Below are 20,040 nucleotides of genomic sequence, written 5' to 3'. Positions count from 1 at the left end.
GGTCGATTTTACTTGTTGTGCTTGTTGTTGTAAGGAATAAATGTACCTAATGTATGTATGTAATTATGTATGTTTCTGATGTTGACATGTACTAATATTTTAAGAATTAATTATAATAATATTATCAATAAATGAGTATGAGTATAGTCTTAAGTACCATAGACACTGCCAATATCCACCATTTTGAATATTTTCCAAAAAGACAAAAAATCTCTACCGAATCTGCTCACAAAATTTCACGAGAATCGGTTGAGAAATGCGACCTGGAGAGGAGAACATTCGGACCTGCGAAAGCATTTTTGCCCAAGCTGAAACTGACGCTCGGTCAATAAATATTTGAGGACAATCTTACACAGATCCACCTAGCCCCAAAATCAGCAAAGTTCGAAAAGGTTCCTACTATGGTTACTTTATACACTAAAAACGAAAACACTTTATACATTGTTGTGATACATCACCACACTGTACAATTGTATCGATGTGGTGATGGTTGGTCTAACAACTCGCGCTTGATTGAAAAATCACATCAGGACTAAAAAAGCAAAACCCAACTCACTAATAGTCGCTAGTCCCGCAAAATCTATTACCGCATTTATTCAACAAAGGCGCGTTCACACGCGGTAAATAAATAACGGCGATAAATAATCTGGGGCTGACGCGGGCCGTGTGGAGAGGCTTTAACTCTGTGATAGAGCTCCGTCACACCGTACTGCGCAAAAAAACAGTTTTGTACGTTATGTTTAACTTTGTTTACCTGCGGTCTTGTTTTACTGGACAAGACGATAGTGGACGACCGCTTTTCTGATTGATTGAGAAGCGGTCGTACACTATCGTCAATATTTAATTTGTCATAATACGGTTAATATGGGATCTTAATCTAATTAATATTTTGTAGGTATAGGTACATGCAAACATAGCTCCATACAAACGTAGTCCTCATTTTCCTGCCTGGGCCATTTCCCTCCATTTTCAGCCCATTAATGATCATAGGCACCATAGCTATGCCCCTTCGTTTGATTTTATTCGATTTTATTATTATTATAGTACAGTAAGGACCGAAAAACAAATTCCATACGAATAGTTAGTAACATCTAACTTTATAAAATTATTTTCGATAATGTTAATATCCAGAGAGGAAAATGGGGACTACGTTTGTACCGAGAACCGGTCTTCCCAGTGGCGGATTAGCCACGTGGCAAAAGTAGCAAATGCCAGGAAGGTTGCATGGTACCTACCTACCTAACAGTAGGTACCTATACTACCTATTCGGCAGCCTGTCGTCTTATAGGCTCAGTATAATGAATCATTTTTGGACCAAGGTAAGGTGCTTCGGTCGGGATTGATCCATAAATACATAGGTAGATAGTTGAAAAGCAAGGTAATATTTTTATCCATCCTTGTGAGTAAAAAATCTTCCTACAGAAATGTATCTCTTTTTCTAATTAGATTGAACAACCCGCTTTTACCTCAAATAACATACTTATTAAATATAATAAAATTCAGTTCGGTGTGACGCGAGCCCGTCGTGCCTACTCGTATTTATTGAAATGCCCTTTGTTTGTTGTTCGTGGCCGGGCCTTTGTTCGCGTTACCCTTCTGAAGATAAGTAGTTCGCGACGCCACACTTTTAAGAGTTTAATCCCTGTTGTAGGTACGAACCTCCTATAATAACTAGGCCTCTACAGGAAAACACTAAAAAGTGGTAGGTCCACCACTCCACTCCATTCCTCATGGGCGCATGCGTAATACACATTGTCCTTTTTACCCTGTTTAGAGGCAGCCATTTTTTTCTTTGGATACTTTTCTGGTCCGTCTGTAGTTGTTGTAAGGTCAACTCGGCGAAGACCGGCATACTTTATTTAAAAAGAAAATACTTGACAAATTTTAGCTATCCTGTTACCTGAAAGTAAAATTTTCTGAAACTAGTTGATAAAATATTTCGTTGGTTTCTAATTAAACTTGCCAAATTCTCATATAAGGCATCGGATAGTGAAATAAACACTCGTTTTTAAAACACGTCGCAATGGACGAACTCAGCGCCAATGTCGGCTAAGAACGTCTAATGGCGAATTTACTTACACATATGCAACCTACGTAATTATAGATTTTTGTACGAGTGCGAACTACAATAACAACTGAATGTAGACTCTAATATCTCAAGAATAGGGTTTATTATGGCTAATTTCATGCAAAGTTTCGTTTGTCGGGTAAGACCGGCATACATCGCCATGCAGGGGTAGAAAACACGCAGGTAAGTATTAATCCCACCAAAAACATTTCATGTAAAGTGTTGCCAAGACTAGGCGCATAAAGCTTTTACACTCAAAAGCTATCAGATCCCGTAGTAGGTACCAAGACTTTTACTCTGTAAGTCCTAACTTTATTAGCTCTAACTGTATAAAGCCAACATCTTGGTCAAACGTACAGTACGGCTTGGCCGTTTCGTTGCTGTCAAATGGACAAATTGGACAATCCCTTAATGACACTCAGAATCTGAAAGACTTGTGTAACTACTTGGTACAACAAGTCCACCGATTGAGTGTTTATGTGACTGCAACGAAACGGCCAAGCCGTACTGTACGTTTGACCAAGATGTTGGCTTTATACAGTTAGAGCTAATAAAGTTAGGACTTACAGAGTAAAAGTCTTGGTACCTACTACGGGATCTGATAGCTTTTGAGTGTAAAAGCTTTATGCGCCTAGTCTTGGCAACACTTTACATGAAATGTTTTTGGTGGGATCTCATTCATTTTTGTAAGAGTTGATATAGCAGCTAGAAATAGACTTATTCGTTTATAGAATCTACGATAATACAGGATCATATATAAGCAGGCATAATTCTAAAATATTTTAACAATAGATTTTATAAAAGTTACGTATTGATAGCGCCATCTATGTAGAGCCTATATAAATTATAAGTCAGGAATTTTATGTATTATAAATTGTAAGTTTCTAGAAATTTTAAAGCATTATTATCATAATCGGAATTGTTTTAATGACCTAAGCGTTAGTTAAGGTCTCCGATTCAGCTCACTCAACCGATTTTTGTGAATTTTGTGTTCACATGTTTTTCGACTAAGTACATATATTTGGAGAATATACAACATCACGGAGTCATTGTAGATCAGCGCCTAAAAAAGTAGCGGTTTCGATGTCATTAGGCATTTTTTTCTTTTTGAGACATGTACTTAATGCAGAAATTTCATCTATTTAGATATTTAATTCTTAATGGAGAATAAGTAGCTAAATTTCACCTAGAGATATAGATACCTTGGTGTGGGTACATACCTACGTGCTATCGCAGTGCTGTTGGAAAACCGCGGCTTTGTAGTGCGACGATTCGAGTTTGATCCCCAGACATGTATTTTTTTCAAATAAAATTTGAATTTAGCGAGTGCGAAGTGCGAGCTAAGCGTAGGTATTCGTTACAGTTGGGCAAAAATATTTTCTAGTCTCCGGCTGTTCTTTTGTATAAGTCGTACGTATTACCCAACTTATTTTCGGTAAATTTTGTGAGCAGAATTTATTTAAAAAATATTAAAATAGCTCACTTATCACACGCGAGTCAAGAGGTAAAGAAACCGGTATATAAATGAGCTCTCCGAATATGCATACATATTGTTACGGATCTTACGGTCGCGTTACTCTGGTGTTTCGAGATCTCTACACGCATGCGAGTTTCTAAATCGTTGGGAACTGTTTGATGGTACTGTGACATCCGAAAACAAAAAGTCGTATGTGCCTGCAAACTTCCTATTAATCCTATTATGATATGACTACATATATTCACCTTTCGCTGAATACTGCACAAATAAATTGTGCAGCACAATACGGCAAATCAAATTTAATTAACAATATTTTGTTACGTGAGAATACGAGTCACATGAACGTCGTCAGTCGAGTATGTAATGTAATTTATAAAACAACTGATCATAGTCTGCTCACAAAATACACATATGTTCTAAAATGGCTGTCACATATGGACAGACAGACGGAAGACCGGACGGATAGACGGACTAAACAAAACTGTAAGGATTCCGTTTTTGCCATTTTGGCTACTGAAGGCCGAATGCCCGGAGCGTATGACAGGTACACGCTACCCGCAACGTCTCCAAGTATCTTCATGGCGGACGGTTTGGCCGAAGTAAGAAGTTAAATTTTGTAACCACAGTAAATTCACTGCCATCTATCGACACACTTTAAAACTAAAAATTTAGATTTATAAAAGTACGATAAAATGTATTTAAATATAGATAAATGATTTTTTTTTACTTGCATTAATTATTATTGTATGATTTTGACCCATTTCTTTCACTGATATGCGTTAAAATAGTTAAATAATAAACGAAACTGTCAACGCCCTCTATACGAGAGTAGGCCAAAGGTAGTGGCGTCATCTGATCGAGAATCAAATTTTCGTGATTTTCGAGGCACCGTTTTTTCCTTGGACTGTATCCATCTATTACGGAGTTATATCTATCTTTGCAAATACCTACTTACCTAATCTAGATAGATGAGCTGGCGGCTTCCTCGCACAACGTATTATCAGCATTGCGATACAGCGAGGAAATGCCGCCAGCATCCTTGGTACAATGCCTCAAGGGCCTATTTTAGATAGCTAGTTATTAATTTCGTTTACGTAGTACCACTGTCTATATCTTGTATGTAAATAAGAGTGATTTAATTCTATGATATAATAATTAAACTAATTAAGGTGACATCTACCGAAACACTTGTGTACTTGCAGATGTACTCTAAGCTTAGTTTAGCTATGTCATTATATGTAATAGTTCATAACCAATCCGTAGTGTCATAGTGTGGCACTGCACTTAGCTATATAAGCTTCTACATGTATGTTGATACGATCACTTTTTCCAACCAGCCTTCTGTTAACATTAAGCCGGGCCGGGGTTTTTAACCCGCGACCTCCGGATTGAAAGTCACACGCTCTTACCGCTTGTGTTTGAAGTATGGTTTTGAAAAGTTTACGACAAGAAACAGTGCCAATATAGAGGGCGCTATTTGGCTGGTTCACGTGAACCTGGTTCAAATCTGTACTTCGAAAACTTTTTGTTCTTTTTTATTGTTGTTTTTGTATTAGCATTCCGATCACTGCTACCACACAAAATTTCACGATTCTAGGACTTCAGGAACCAATGTTTTCAGGTTTAGAGGTATTTTTAGGTACTCCCATTTTAAGGGGTTGCAGGGCGAAAGTTACAGATTTCTGGTCACCATATGTGTCTGCATACAGACCCATCCCTACATGCCAAATTTCAGCCTTCTAAGACTTCAGGAAGTAGTCTGTATTTTCTATGACGCGAATTTCATGTGTTTCGGACAGTGAAAATTAAGGTACTATAAAATTTTAAGTATAATAGGTAGCTTAATAAAACTTGGTGTTTTTGATAAGTCTACTGAGTACATGATATACAAAAAATTACAGCTCTCTAGCATTGTCCAAGACGAAGCTACGAGGGTTCGAAAATACGGCGAAACGTGCCGAGAAAAGATATGCACTGCCTTTTGCCCTTTGTCTCGTCTTGGCGGGTGCACGGCCGTGCCCCCAGATAAAACAATGAGATCAAACATTGAGATCAATATATTCTTAAGTAAAATATTATACGAGTATTAATTGACCGAAGCGTAGCGAAGGTCTACGGTTTGACTCGGACATTTTGCTTTTGTATGTCCGGATGTTCTCCTCTACAGGTCGCAATTCTCAAACGATTCTCGTGAAATTTTGTGACCAAATTCTATGATAAAATAGAATTTTTTTGTCGACCCGGTTTTTGGAAATTTTTCAAAATGGCGGAGTCGTGATAGCTCGCGCCTAAACGAATAGTCGTATCATAACAGTATTTTCTTTTTGAGATATGTTTACAGATTAAATGGCGAAAAATGCAGAAATTTTGTATTGCTGGTTTTGGCGGTATTTAGATGTTTAGTTTTTATTCGAGAATGAGTAGCCGAATTTCGTCAGCTTAGATAAGTACTAGCATGGCGTATTTTGCAAACAGTCGCTTTTTTCGTTTGCAACGGGTGGTCCCTGGTTCGATCCCCAGTAATTGTATGCTCCTACATAACTTTTTGTATTTTTTTTTCCACTTAAATTTCGTATTTTTTATTTATTTTTTATTTTTCTATTTTGAAAAAAAGAAAAAAATCGTATTATTGATTGATCAAGCGCGGGCTAATAAGCGTATTCGTTTCATTTTTACAAGCTTTTATTTAACTAAACCTAAAAATATGTTCTTTTTTTGTTATTTTAATTTTCTAAAGTGTTCTAAACGGTAGAGCCATACATTTATTTATATTGATGTAGTTCTCCTTATTCCGAATTTCATACAATTTTATTTAGAGTTTTTCTCTTAAAATACGTAGATTTTTTTCACCATAAACTTTGAGGTTTAGGTAGTATAGATTCGTATGTATGAGCGGGTTTATGGAGCCAATATTCAATAATATTATTGAAAAATTCAATAAAAATTGAGAAAATTTTGCTCAACGCCTGTCCGTGTGAGTGACCTTTACACTATCCATGTCAAACAAGATGGCGAAGTTTAATAATTAATAACTAACAATGATGTCACTTTAGCACAGGTGACCTAGCTAAGTAGTGCCTGATTTGCTCGATATGTGGTGACATCGTGAGGTCGAAACGGCCCGATTTTTAGGGTTCCTTATCCGAAGGGTAAAAACGGGACCCTATTACTAAGACTCCTCTGTCCGTCTCTCCGTCTGCATATCACCAGGCTGTATCTAATGAAGCGTGATAGCTAGACAGGTGTTACAAATGGTGTATTTCTGTTGCCGCTATAGCAACAAATACTAAAACGTACGGAAGCCTCGGTGGGCGAGTCCGATCCGCACTTGTGCAGTTTTTAGAGTTTCGTGCGCTTGATTTCGTGTGGCTCCCTTCAATATATCTCCACTACTAAGCATTTCAATACTTTTAGAAATTCAAAAATCAGCCAGGTATACAGGTTCGTTTGGGTCAGTGAGGCCAGCTAGCAGATCCCGTGCTGCTACGTCAAAATGGCCTTAGAAAACCTTCCCTCAATTCCAAATTAATTAAGATTGGGGTTTACAGATTTTGGAAAAAAACATCGCCAATCGATCCCATTCCTATCTACGAACAAAAGCTTGTATGGGACCATAAAAAACTTCCTCCTAGAAAAGCCACAAATCGAGGAAAACTTTTCCCATACAATTTGATTATGAAAATGAAAAATGTAATTGTTCACATGCTATTTTTTATGGCAATCGATTCCATTCCTATCCAGTATCAATAGTTTTATAGGGTTCAACTAATGGTAATGTACCTACTAAAAAGCCACAATTATTTTTAAAGCGAAATTTATAAACCTAGAATATATTATGGCTGAAGCGATCAACATAAAAATCTGTGATTTGTTAAAATGGTAATTGTATGAAAAAAGTACCTATTGTCTGTAGCTATTCTACCCTCTTAAACCATCCTAGACACATCCATCTTGAGCTATGCTCGCGAGGTCTACAGCTCACAGAGCCACTAGTTTAAGTATATTATTAAAAATGAAATAAAACTATGAAAACGGATTACTTATATCGCGTATATTGAATTTATAATACATCCCGACGTTTCGAACTCTTTACAGCGTTCGTGGTCAACACATAAAAATACATTGTTATAACGTTTTTAGTTGAGCTATAAAATATATATATATACACGAACTTTTCTCAAAGAAAGTGGTTTTTCTTTGTTTGTAGCTCCTAAAGTATACATTGTTTTTATAAATAATGTATTAACGAATCATAGTACCTATATATTTAATAACCTTTCGTTTAATATAGCACACGTGTATGTATGACTCATGGTATAGTTATAATTTAGATTTTGCAAATTTCGGCAGCGGTCAGATGTATGACGCCATTATTTGTTACTCAGGCACTATAGAGATTGTCTCCCAGCAGTTTTATGATCCTTTTTATATTGCTAATAACATACTAAAAGCTTATGCGGATTATCCTGAAAATGACCAATTTCTATTTTTTGAACTAATGCATTTGTTCTAGCAAATGCCTACATTTTGATGCATGATTTTCATATTTTTGGTCTGATTTTGATTATTTTGATATCAGTGTATGGCTTGAGACAGCAGCTTCAATTTTGTAGTACATTGCTTTAACGTCCGACTTTTGGTTTGGCTGAAAAACCCAAATAATCGAATTTTTTTTTCATTATTTTTGTTTGTTCTTAAATTTCTCTTAAACTATTGTATATTTTGGTACATAGTGTATTAGTGAAATATATAATATTTTATTGGCTTTCGTTTAATACCCCACACGTGTATGTGCAATGCATAGTTTGGGTGCAAAATGCAATATTCGCAACGAGGCGGGAGTCATTTTGATGACGTCATTCCGCTGAAGTAGATGGTCGGCGCCGCTGTCTCCCGGCAGTTTTGGAGACCCAGTACCATGCCCAACAACATACTAAAATTTGGTAGCGGTTTCCGGATCTGAACTATCTCTTCGACCGTTTCCCATAAGGCATAGTACTACTTAGTGAAGCAACAAATACGAATATAAATATTCGCGTATTCGCCGAATATTTAAAAGGTACTTATTCGATTTTTTTGTGCTCATTTCAAATTTTTCAAAAAACAAGAACAGTCAACTTTTACTGACCTTAATTCTAACCCCTTGTGGTATAATCTACTATTCCAAGAATTAAACACAGCTAAATAGATCCGTCGAATACCGATCGCACCGATGAACAACTGCCAGACGTCCGGATCTAATAATAAGGACGGTATCGCAAACTATATAACAAGAGTAGTTTCGTTGCTCTCATATAGGTACCATTTTTCGGTGCTAGCTCTTAGTCTATATCTACCTCGTTTGCGTCCACATCAATGCTTAACCCTTATTTAATTTTTTGCCCCAAAGGAATACCTGCCATGACCTACATGTACATGGCACTGACACGGAGATGGACGTCACGGACTGTACGCGGAACATACCTACCTACATGTAAAAGAGGAAACAGTTCATTACGATTGAAGCAGATTTAATTATATTTTTACACGACTGCCCAAAAAAGGAGTGTATTGTTTTCAGCGTTCATGTTTGTATGTATGTGAGTTTCTTTATTCCACCATAACTTCTGAATGCCTTAACCGATTTAGATGTATGATATATCATTGGAATCCTTGCGTCATCCCGGGTGACATAGGCTATGTGACGTCATTATAGAAACAACATGGCGGACGTAATACAAAATAACGCGCGACATTTGGAAAAAAAATTCTTGCAAACTTATCGAGTGGGGTATCAAAATGAAGAGCTTTGAGAGACGATTCAAAATATATATGCAACATATGCAGTTAATTCTTAATTTGGTAGAATAAGGATTTTTGAAATATGTTAAGAAATTAAATCCTTCTGTATTATTTTTTAGTGACGTCTTAAATAAAATAATTTTACCGCTGATCATAAAAATATACGTAGTACACAAAAATATAATATGGTATAGTGTAAATTTTGAAACTAAACAAACATTTTAAAATCGCTCTATTGAAATATTTGAAATCTAAAATTTGTGTGAACTTCGATTTAAACGATGATATTCGTATTGCTTTTAAATTTGTACTTGTCTCTGTTTTAACCTGGTTGTAAAGGAAAAAAAAAACAGATTTTATTTGAACTCGTGCATAGGTAGGTACCTACTAACTCCATTTCATATTAGCTTTAGTACTATACGAATTTTCATGATTGTAAATCTCGGTGTGGACGAGCACTGCAGACGAAAATTGGATACTGCAGTCACATGAGGGCGCACGAGCGGGCGGACCAGCTCAGTTCCGGCTCCTAGACATAATTTGCAGTCGCTGTGGCCGAAATCGGTCAGGAGAGAAGAGAGAGAAAGAGAGCGAGAGAGAGAGAGTATGTTAATTAAACATGTAGAAAGCTCGCGACATGAAGTCGACTTTGTGTATTAATTTAAGGACTAAATAAAAGAAGGCCCGAAGCGTCCGAGAGAGGAGCGCCTTTAATAATTTGGTGTTCAGACACAGAACGATAGTAGGTACAAATATCTAAATTCATAATAGACCGAAGTCTGAATTCCGCGTAGGGCCGGAGACCCGGAGTGCGCGTTTTCCGCAACTTCGCCCAACTATCTTAATTGCAAAGGCCGAAAACCAAGTGTAGTGCTCAAACACAACAATAGTAAAATTGTCTAAATGAGAAAGCCGAGCTCCACGTAGAGCCGAAAGCCTGGAGCGTCCGACAGGTACCGTCAAGTGAGGTAACTGAGGAGTTGAGGACAGATGGGGTAACTATTGTAGACATATTTTTTTATATAATATAACCGGTAACCGAACACAATATTAATATGTTCTAATTGAATTAGATAAAAAAAACTGCCCTGAGACTGTTAAAACATGACTCAAAGAATGTAAAAGTAGACTATAATTGGGACATTTTTTCTTTCTCTAATGTTATAGCTCGGCGTCAGTGAAAGCTGGCGTGAATCCGCATAGGACAGGGCAAAAATAGCTTGCTCTTGTGTCGGAGGCCAAGACTCATTTTCGGTCATCGCGCCAACCAAGCAAGTAGTAAGTAAGTTAGTAATGTTATCCCACCTGTCCCCAGTTAACCCACTTGACTGTGCGAACTTCCTGTAATTTATCCTACGCACATAGCCGAAGGCCCGAAGAGTCCGAGAAAGACGCGCGTTTCTTAAGTATTCAGACATAGAACAAAAGTACAAGTATCTAAATGCGAAGGCCGCAGACCCGAAGCGTTCGAGTTCGAGAGTAGCGCACTTTTAGTATTCAAACACAGAACAATGTTACAAGTGTCACTCAGGCACTCCACCTAGGGCCGAAGGCCCGGAGTGTCCAACAGGTACGCGCTTCCTGCAATTTCCTCTAGTATCTTAAATTAATAACGAAGGCGCGCTTAAAGACCGGGCTGTGGGACCTCGTGGAGCTCGGCCTTCGGCCTTTGCATAGTTATAAGTCCTACGCATTTCGATATTTGTACAATGGTTTTGTGTTTCAGCACTAACCTCCCGCAGCTTTGCTTTAGGCTTTTCATAAAAGCGCGTCTCTCTTGGACGTCTTGGGCCGGCTTGTGCAAGTGTGCAAGTGTTAATTATACGTTATAATTTCATAGAAATTTCCCAGTTAAAATAATGATTGCACAGTCTGGACAATCAAAATCGCTGCAGACTTATCTCACTCTATCAACCTGCTATTTTGCCAAAGGCCATGCGTGGTTCGTACCAAAGTCGCGTCAAAGATAATTTAATAAAAATCTTTTTTAAGTAAAAATTGAATTTATGAGACTTTATGACTCTCCTGAGCCTCACACATTCAAAAATACAGTACTACTTCTTAAAAGCTGTACCTATGTAAATATAAAGATGTGAAATGTCCCAAACCGTGAACATATTGCCCACAGAAAAGATGACCGTATTTCAATTCCGGAACGTTGAGCTAATTAAAAGGTCAAAATTAATATCTACATTTAAAAATTGCCTGGATTTTTTTATAAATCATAGTTTTAGTTCGTTTTGTCACTAAAATGAATAAAATAAAATAAATTAATTAAAAAATTAAAAACACGACTGCGGAATTTTAAGCGAACTGAAAAGCTAAAAATAATTTTGATGTTAGTTACATAACTTTATGAATTTAAATTGGAATATAAATGTACACTTACGGTCATTTACAGTAAATACAAAGGTTTATGCACATTTATGATGTGACTGTACCTGTGTATTTTATTTTGATTGCAGTCGGGGGACCTTGATGTAGTGCATTTTCCCATTCAAAAGGTCCCCCGACTGCAATCGAAATAAAATACACAGGTACAGTCACGTCATAAATGTGCATAAACCTTTGTATTTACTGTAAATGACCGTAAGTGTACATTTATATTCCAATTTAAATTCATAAAGTTATGTAACTAACATCAAAATTATTTTTAGCTTTTCAGTTCGCTTAAAATTCCGCAGTCGTGTTTTTAATTTTTTAATTAATTTTACTAGATGTACCGGCGAACTTCGTTTCACCTATATCTATCTTGTTTTTTCGCAGACTTAATCTTTTCTTTCATAAGAAGCTTCTCCTGACTCCCTGACAATAACAAACACAACAAAAAAATAATTAGCGAAATTGGTCCACCCGTTCACGCGCGTGACGCGTGATTCCGTGACCAAGTGAAATAGGGATTGATTTATATATATATAGATATTGTTATAATTATTATATTTTATTATGTATGTACATGAAAAATAAAAATCTTTTATTTATATAGATCACAACATAAGAATTGTCATCAGTCCTCTTCATGATCATAAAATTCACAAAACAGTACTACTAACTATAACGACACTTTCAGGGTAGATAAGCTTTCAAAAGGTTTCAGCGAAAATAACATATCACATTCTCAATATACTCATTCCATACAAACGTCGCATTCGTTTTCACACTTCGATTCACGTTCAATATAGTATTAGAATAACATAAACATAGCTATAGCACTCTCTTGATTCACTTCAGTGCCCTTTTATCTCGGTCCACTGGGTTGTCAAAACGTATATGGCAAACTACAGCCTCCAACATAAAATGAGATGTCTATTCCCTCAGAGATCTTTATAATAACCGTCACATCGGGGGTAAGATACCATTTTAAATAGACCAGGTTATATTGGGTGAAAGTCAGATGAAATCACGGTACCATCAAGCTTGAACCGTAGAGCATCCGCATTGTATGTCCGATCAAATGGGAACATTAATTTTCTGGCTCCCAAAGGGGTCAACTAAGTGATCGCTAAGTTTTCGTATTTCTGGTAGAGATGATGATAGTCGTGTTTTGATACCGTGGCTTCTTAGTCTTACCTATGTCAAATACATGTATGCCCTTGACCTAAATCGTTTTCTTTGAAGGCAAACGTGGTTAACGAGCTTAAGCATTATACCTACTTACGTAATATTCGGATTATGTTATCAATATACCTATGAAATAATTAATTTTATAATGAGTAGGTACAGATCATATGTAGTGAACAATCCTTTGCCATCGTATTTTCTCGAAAACGTTCGTATTTGTCATGCTACTTTCAGTCAATACTTTCATCTGTAATACTTACGTAAAAATACATAAACGAATTGCTCTGAAATCTGCCATTTTGAAAACTGTATCGACCAAAATTCTATAAATATTTATTAAACCTGCTTATAGTCTACATCTTCTTAAATGATTTTTTCGCCAAAGACCCTAATTTTTTAAACAAAAGCCTTTGTTCCTTTTTTGCGTGCGCGTGCCCATTGTTGGTAAGCGCGTGACCATTGTGTATCAGCGAGTGGCATGCGCTCACTAACAATTCTACTCAACCCAATCCTGGACTGCGGAAACGCTAAGAAAATTGCAGCCAATTTCTAAAAACGGTGATTGATTGGCCACCAAAATCCCCAGGTTTAAGAGCTCCTGACTTTTTTCTGTGGGGTTATCTAAAAGGACTAGGCTAACAGGCCTATAAACCTTCAACAGTTAAAACAAAATATCCGGGACACAGTCACAGAGATAACGCCGGAAATGTGCAAAAATGTAATGAAAAGAGTTCACATCCGCCATGCAGCTAGAGGTGGCCATTTGGCAGACATAACAACTAAGTATAACAGTATAGCGCGCGTTAGCTTCAAGAAAAAAAATCAAACCTTTTATAAATTTATGCACGCCATTGGTGCATCATGCCAGCTTCCACTTGGCCGAATCATTTTAATTAAAGTTCAGGAACGAATTAATGAGAGTTTATATATCAACTGTGAGGAATTGTAATGGTTGTTGTCAATGTTTACGTACTTTACTCCCAGTTGCCAGTTATATTCAAGTACTTAAATAGGGTTGTCAGCAGCATTGATGTTATCGAGATCGATGTCTAATATTGGTAGGATTGCACGGAACTCCGAAGAGGCTCTTTAGAAACCTTTAATTAAGAGGAATCTCGATCGCTACTAGAATTAGGTTGAGAGAAATTGAAATTAGCGAACAAACTTGAATAATGAAGTCATTACCTTCTCGTCATTCTGACCACAGAATGAGGCTGTGGCCAAACTTAGAGCGTATGTTTTAAATTAATATAGCTGGAAAGTATTGCGGGTCTTTGTCGTTCGAAGTATTGCGTAAAAGAGGTACTTAACTTTGTAAACACACCTCATTCCTTGACACAATCGACTAAAAGTGTATATTAATACTTGTCATGTGTTATTTCTGTGGCCACCTTATAGTGCTCTTTTTTTCTTTTCTTCTAACGCCCATGTTATATGTGGCTATTTGATAAGTGGCGAATTGATCCGCCCAGTCCTAGCCGTAGCCTTAGGCTTATGTCCAAACATCGGAGAAACAAATAACGTAAATACATCTCCTGCATGGGCTTTCAGTAATATCGCGGGTCGGAACATCGACGGGCCTCGCCTAACCGATCTACAGACAGTAATATTCTATGAAAACGCTCCTTTTGATTTACGAATAGATATTTCCATATTTTTTGCCTTTGATACTGGGTTGTAATAAACTGTGATGTATGTGGGTACTTAGCCAAAAATATAGGTAACACATAAAGTAGGTAGATATAGATTCCTTTGTTTCCTTTGTTTGACGACCGGTCTGGCCTAGTGGGTAGTGACCCTGCCTGTGAAGCCGATGGTCCTGGGTTCGAATCCCGGTAAGGGCATTTATTTGTGTGATGAGCACAGATATTTGTTCCTGAGTCTTGGGTGTTTTCTATGTATTTATGTATTTGTATATTATATATATCGTTGTCTAAGTACCCACAACACAAGCCTTCTTGAGCTTACTGTGGGACTTAGTCAATCTGTGTAAGAATGTCCTATATTTATTTATTTATTTATTTATTTATTTATTTATTTGTCTCGATTAAATATTGCAACGAACGGACGTGTGTTATTCCTGCAACCCTTAGTCGGACACCCCTTCACCCCTATTTCTCAGTGGCGACGAGCAGTTCGGACCGTTTAGTGCGTGTTCTGTGCGTGTGGTAAAAAAAAAAAAAACAATGTCAATAGGCAAAATAGGCGAGTTTAAAGTCGCGTCGGACAATTGGCGGTTGTATGTAGAACGACTTGAACAGTATTTCTTGTGTAACAACATTAAAGCCGAGTTGCAAGTGGCTACGTTAGTGACCGTGATTGGCGCCGAGTGTTATGAACTCCTAGTCAACTTATGCACGCCGGATAAACCTACTTCAAAAACATTCGCCGACTTAACTGCTATTTTAGAAAAGCATTTGCAACCAAAACCCAGTGTACTGGCAGAACGTTATAAATTTAGGCATAGAAAACAGGGAGATAGTGAGTCGATGTCTAATTACGTGGCAGTTTTGAGAAGAATGTCTAAAACGTGTGACTTTGGGACGGGGCTCCAAGACAGTTTAAGGGATCAGTTTGTATGCGGAATTCACAGCGAGACCATTCGACAAAGGCTTTTTGCAGAGGATAACCTAGATTTCACTAAAGCTTTTAATCTGGCAGTCAGTATGGAAGCGGCTGAGAAGGACGCCGCTATGGTCGAGGGGTCACATAAGCCTGCTAGCGACGGGACAAGTGCGTTGGCGTCTTGTCAAGCGATAGCGGCGAGTTCGTCACGTCGTATTAAGGGCGAGGCGACGCGTGGAGCATGGCGGCCGCGGGGCGCAGAGCGAGGCGCCAGCGCTGGGCGTGGGGCCCGCGCCAGCGGTTGGCAGGTGGCGACGGCGCCGTCGGCGGGAAAAGGACGTGATGCACACTGTAAGGCTTGCGGCGGGACGCACGGCACAGAAACCTGTCGGTTCGCCCGCTATGTATGCAAGGTGTGCAACAAGCAGGGACACTTGCAGCGGGTGTGTCCATTAATGGCAGATACTCACAGCGTGGAAGTTACCAATATAACCAGTCAGCGGGAAACATATAGTGAGGACAGTGACATGAGTGACGAGGTAATTATTATACATGTTAATAACTTAAAGGCAGCGGATTACAAACCCATTTTTATGAAAATGAATGTGCAGGGTATTGACCTCGACATGGAATGTGATACAGGCAGTGCGATTTCATGCGTCAGCAAAAAAGTTTACGAACAATTGTTTTCGCAGTTAATACTTTATAGTAGTAATGTTAGATTACGTTATTTCACGGGAGAACTTGTAAAGCCGGTGGGTGTAGTAAAACCACTTGTAAAATATAAAGATAAGCAGGAATATTTGGAGATGTATGTAATTGAAAATGGTAAATCCATGTTGATAGGCAGACAATGGCTGGCGGAATTAAATATACCCATACCTACGCCATGCAGGCCTTGCAATGTTAATAGAACCGAGGTAGATGAAAATGAGTTTAACCTGGCGGATTTTAGTTCCAGATTTTGTGACGTGTTCGCGGATGGTTTGGGGCGGTTCACCGGCGGTCGCGTGAGCATCCACCTGCGGGAAGGGGCGCGGCCGGTGTTCCTGCGCGCGCGGCCCCTGGCGTACGCGCTGCGCACGCCGGTGGAGCGCGCGCTGGAGCAACTGGTGCGCGACGGTGTGCTCACCCCCGTTGACCGCTCGGACTGGGCTACACCCATTGTCCCGGTAGTAAAGAAGGACGGTAATGTAAGAATTTGCGCTGATTACAAACTAACTTTAAATAGAATGCTAGAAGTCGATCGATATCCGTTACCTAGGGTAGACGATTTGTTAGCACGCCTGTATGGCGGAAAGCGATTTAGTAAGATCGATTTATCGCAGGCCTACGCGCAATTTGAGCTAGACGATTCTCGAAAATACACCGTGATTAATACTCATAAGGGCTTATTTCGATATAATCGTCTTGTGTATGGATTGTCCTCGAGCCCGGGTATATTTCAGAGACGGTTGGAACAAATGTTTGCGGACTTACCACACGTAGGCGTATTCCTTGACGACGTGATTATCACGGGCAGCAACACAGAATCGCACATTGACAATTTAGTTAAGGTTTTCGAGCGGTTGCAAGCCTATGGGTTGCGCGTAAAAAAAGAGAAATGCGCTTTCTTTGCTAAATCGATTAATTATCTAGGGCACGTTATTAGTGAAGATGGTATACATACTTGCCCAGAAAAAGTAAAGGCCATCGAGGCCGCGCCGGCGCCACGTAATGTATCCGAATTGAGGGCCTTTATAGGAATGGTAATGTATTACGCGAAGTTCGTCGGTAATGTCAGTAGTATAATGGCACCCTTGTATAATTTATTAAAAAGTGGAGTTAAGTTCGTGTGGGATAGGGAATGTCAGGCGGCTTTTAAACAAATCAAGAGGGCGCTCGGGTCGAGTCAAGTGCTAACGCATTATTCAGAAGAATTGCCCCTGATTTTGACTTGCGATGCATCTGGAGTGGGGGTTGCCTCGGTGATATCGCACGTCACGGAGCACGGTGAGCGACCCGTGGCATATGCCTCGCGCACGCTCACAGCGGCGGAGCGTGCGTACGCACAAATAGACCGGGAGGCACTAGCAATTGTCTACGGAATTCGTAAGTTTCACCAGTATCTATACGGTCGCAAATTTATATTACGAACTGATCACAAGCCTCTCACGTACATTTTTGGAGATAAGGTCGGAATTCCGGTAATGGCAGCTTCGCGCATACAACGATGGGCGGTTCTTTTATCGGGGTACGACTATCAAATTGAATATGTCGCATCGAAAAAAAATTGTGCGGACGCACTATCGCGGTTACCTCAGGTAAAAGAGGGTGCAGCGGGTAGAGAGGAGGAAGTCACTTACGTGAATTTTGTGGAAAACTTTCTACCGGTAACTAATAATGATGTACGTGTTTCGACAGCCAAGGATAGGTTAGTGAGTAGGGTAATCGCGTACGCGCAATCAGGATGGCCGGCTAGCTGTCCCGACGAAGAGATAGAGCCTTACTTTATAAGGCGACACGAGTTGTATGTTGACCGCGGGTGCTTGATGTGGGGATATCGTATGACTATACCTACTTCGCTGCGTGAAAAGGTACTTAAACAGCTGCATATTAGTCATATGGGTATTGTTAAAATGAAATCACTGGCGCGAAGTTATGTATGGTGGCCTAACATAGACGCGGAGGTGGAGGCGTTGTGTAGAGGTTGCGAGACGTGTGCAGCGGAGGCGGTCGCACCGCCACGGGCTACGCCCAGTCCATGGAAGTATGCTACGAAGCCCTGGACTAGGATTCACGTAGATTTTTTGCAATATAAAAGTAGGACCTATTTAATTCTAATTGATTCGACCTCTAAATGGATTGAGGTGTTTGAGATGTCACGTACAAACTCGTCCGCCGTAATTAGGGAACTTAGGGCGACTTTCGCTCGCTTTGGGCTACCGTCAGTCGTAGTTTCAGATCAAGGACCGCCTTTTACAAGCGCAGAGTTCAAACAATTCTTAACGCAAAACGGCATTGAACAGGCATTTTCACCCGCGTACCACCCGGCGTCCAATGGAGCTGCAGAACAAGCAGTAAAGTTGTGTAAACGGGCGATAAAGAAATCGTTTAGGGACGGGCTAGATGTAGACGTCGCCTTACAAACTTACTTGCTAGCATATAGGAATAGCGTTCATAGTACCACAGGAGAAACCCCAGCGATGCTTCTACAAAAACGGAATTTAAACTCGAGGTTAGACTTATTACGTAGTGATCGTGGGCTGGAAGACCGGGTCCGTGACGCGCAGCGCCACCAGGTGCAGGCCGCTCAGAGCGCGACCGCGGAGCGAAACTTGGTAACGGGAGATACCGTTTGGGCGCGTAATTATACTGGTGCCGATAAATGGATCAAAGGTACTGTTGTAGGCAAGGAGGGTTCACGTCGGTATACCCTAGATAGCGGAGACGGGAGACTTCTAGTTAGACATGTAGACCAAATCAGGCGCAGATCATCAGCTTTGTCGAGCATTCCGTGTCCTACGGACCGGGGGGCCGACGGGGATGAGCAGGCTGAACAATTAGAGAGAGACGAGGTACAACCTGGTGGTTCGGTGGATCGGGGTGAGGTAGAGACAGAGACAGTAAGGGGGGAGGTAGTACCTAATAAAACGTCAGATGTAGACGTTACAGCTAATCCTTCCCCACATCCTCGTCCACCAGCGCGATCGCCGATGACGCTGAGGCCGTTGCCAAGTCGTAGACTTAGACTAGAGATAGATTAGTTATAATTAGTTTAAAGTACTGTAGTAATAATGTATAAATTAATATTACTTCATGATTAAGTGGGGAGGTGTGATGTATGTGGGTACTTAGCCAAAAATATAGGTAACACATAAAGTAGGTAGATATAGATTCCTTTGTATCGATTAAATATTGCAACGAACGGACGTGTGTTATTCCTGCAACCCTTAGTCGGACACCCCTTCACCCCTATTTCTCATAAACCACACAGAATTAAGCCGAACTAAGCAGAGCGATAGCTTTAGGATTAGGACCGTGCTGTAAAATATTACTATTAAGTACATATTGTCCGACCGATGTTTCGGTTTCGGCAGGTTTCGGCATAAAAATCGTGTTTCGGCCGAAGGTTCGGTTTCGGTAAAAAAAACTGCCGAACCTTTACACCGATACATTCAACAAGATCGCGTTCGGCTAGTTTCCTGTTCCTAGGCTAGGCTGGCTAATTGTGATGTTAAAATAAAAAAAACCGGCCAAGTGCGAGTCGGACTCGCGCACCGAGGGTTCCATACTTTTTAGTATTTGTTGTTATAGCGGCAACAGAAATACATCATCTGTGAAAATTTCAACTGTCTAGCTATCACGGTTCATGAGACAGACAGACAGACGCACAGACGGACAGACGGACAGCGGAGTCTTAGTAATAGGGTCCCGTTTTTACCCTTTGGGTAAGGAACCCTAAAAAAAGCAATATATATATATAGACTATTTCAATAAAAGTACATATTCTTCAATATCTTGATACTAAACTGGCGAAACTTTACTCCAGGTCTCCAGGGCAATGATTGCTACTGTCAACTTTGGGCAGTAACACCTGGATACCAGC

The 20,040-nt window shown here is 39.6% G+C and overlaps 2 protein-coding genes across 2 annotated transcripts in view; one reads left to right on the top strand and one right to left on the bottom strand.

The window, feature by feature from the left end:
• LOC134749621 (cell adhesion molecule Dscam2-like) overlaps positions 1-20,040 on the bottom strand; it is a 167,045-nt gene that overhangs the window by 50,031 nt on the left and 96,974 nt on the right. The window lies entirely within an intron of this gene.
• LOC134748823 (uncharacterized protein K02A2.6-like) lies at positions 15,057-19,198 on the top strand. Its single transcript, XM_063683635.1, has 3 exons — positions 15,057-17,543; positions 17,856-18,028; positions 18,461-19,198. Exons 1-3 carry the CDS (start codon positions 15,074-15,076, stop codon positions 19,196-19,198), a joined length of 3,381 nt encoding a protein of 1,126 aa, XP_063539705.1. The 5' UTR covers positions 15,057-15,073.

This window comes from Cydia strobilella, chromosome 2, assembly GCF_947568885.1.
Source record: "Cydia strobilella chromosome 2, ilCydStro3.1, whole genome shotgun sequence".
NCBI classification, from domain to species: domain Eukaryota; kingdom Metazoa; phylum Arthropoda; class Insecta; order Lepidoptera; family Tortricidae; genus Cydia; species Cydia strobilella.
This window is presented reverse-complemented; position numbering and strand designations above follow the sequence as displayed.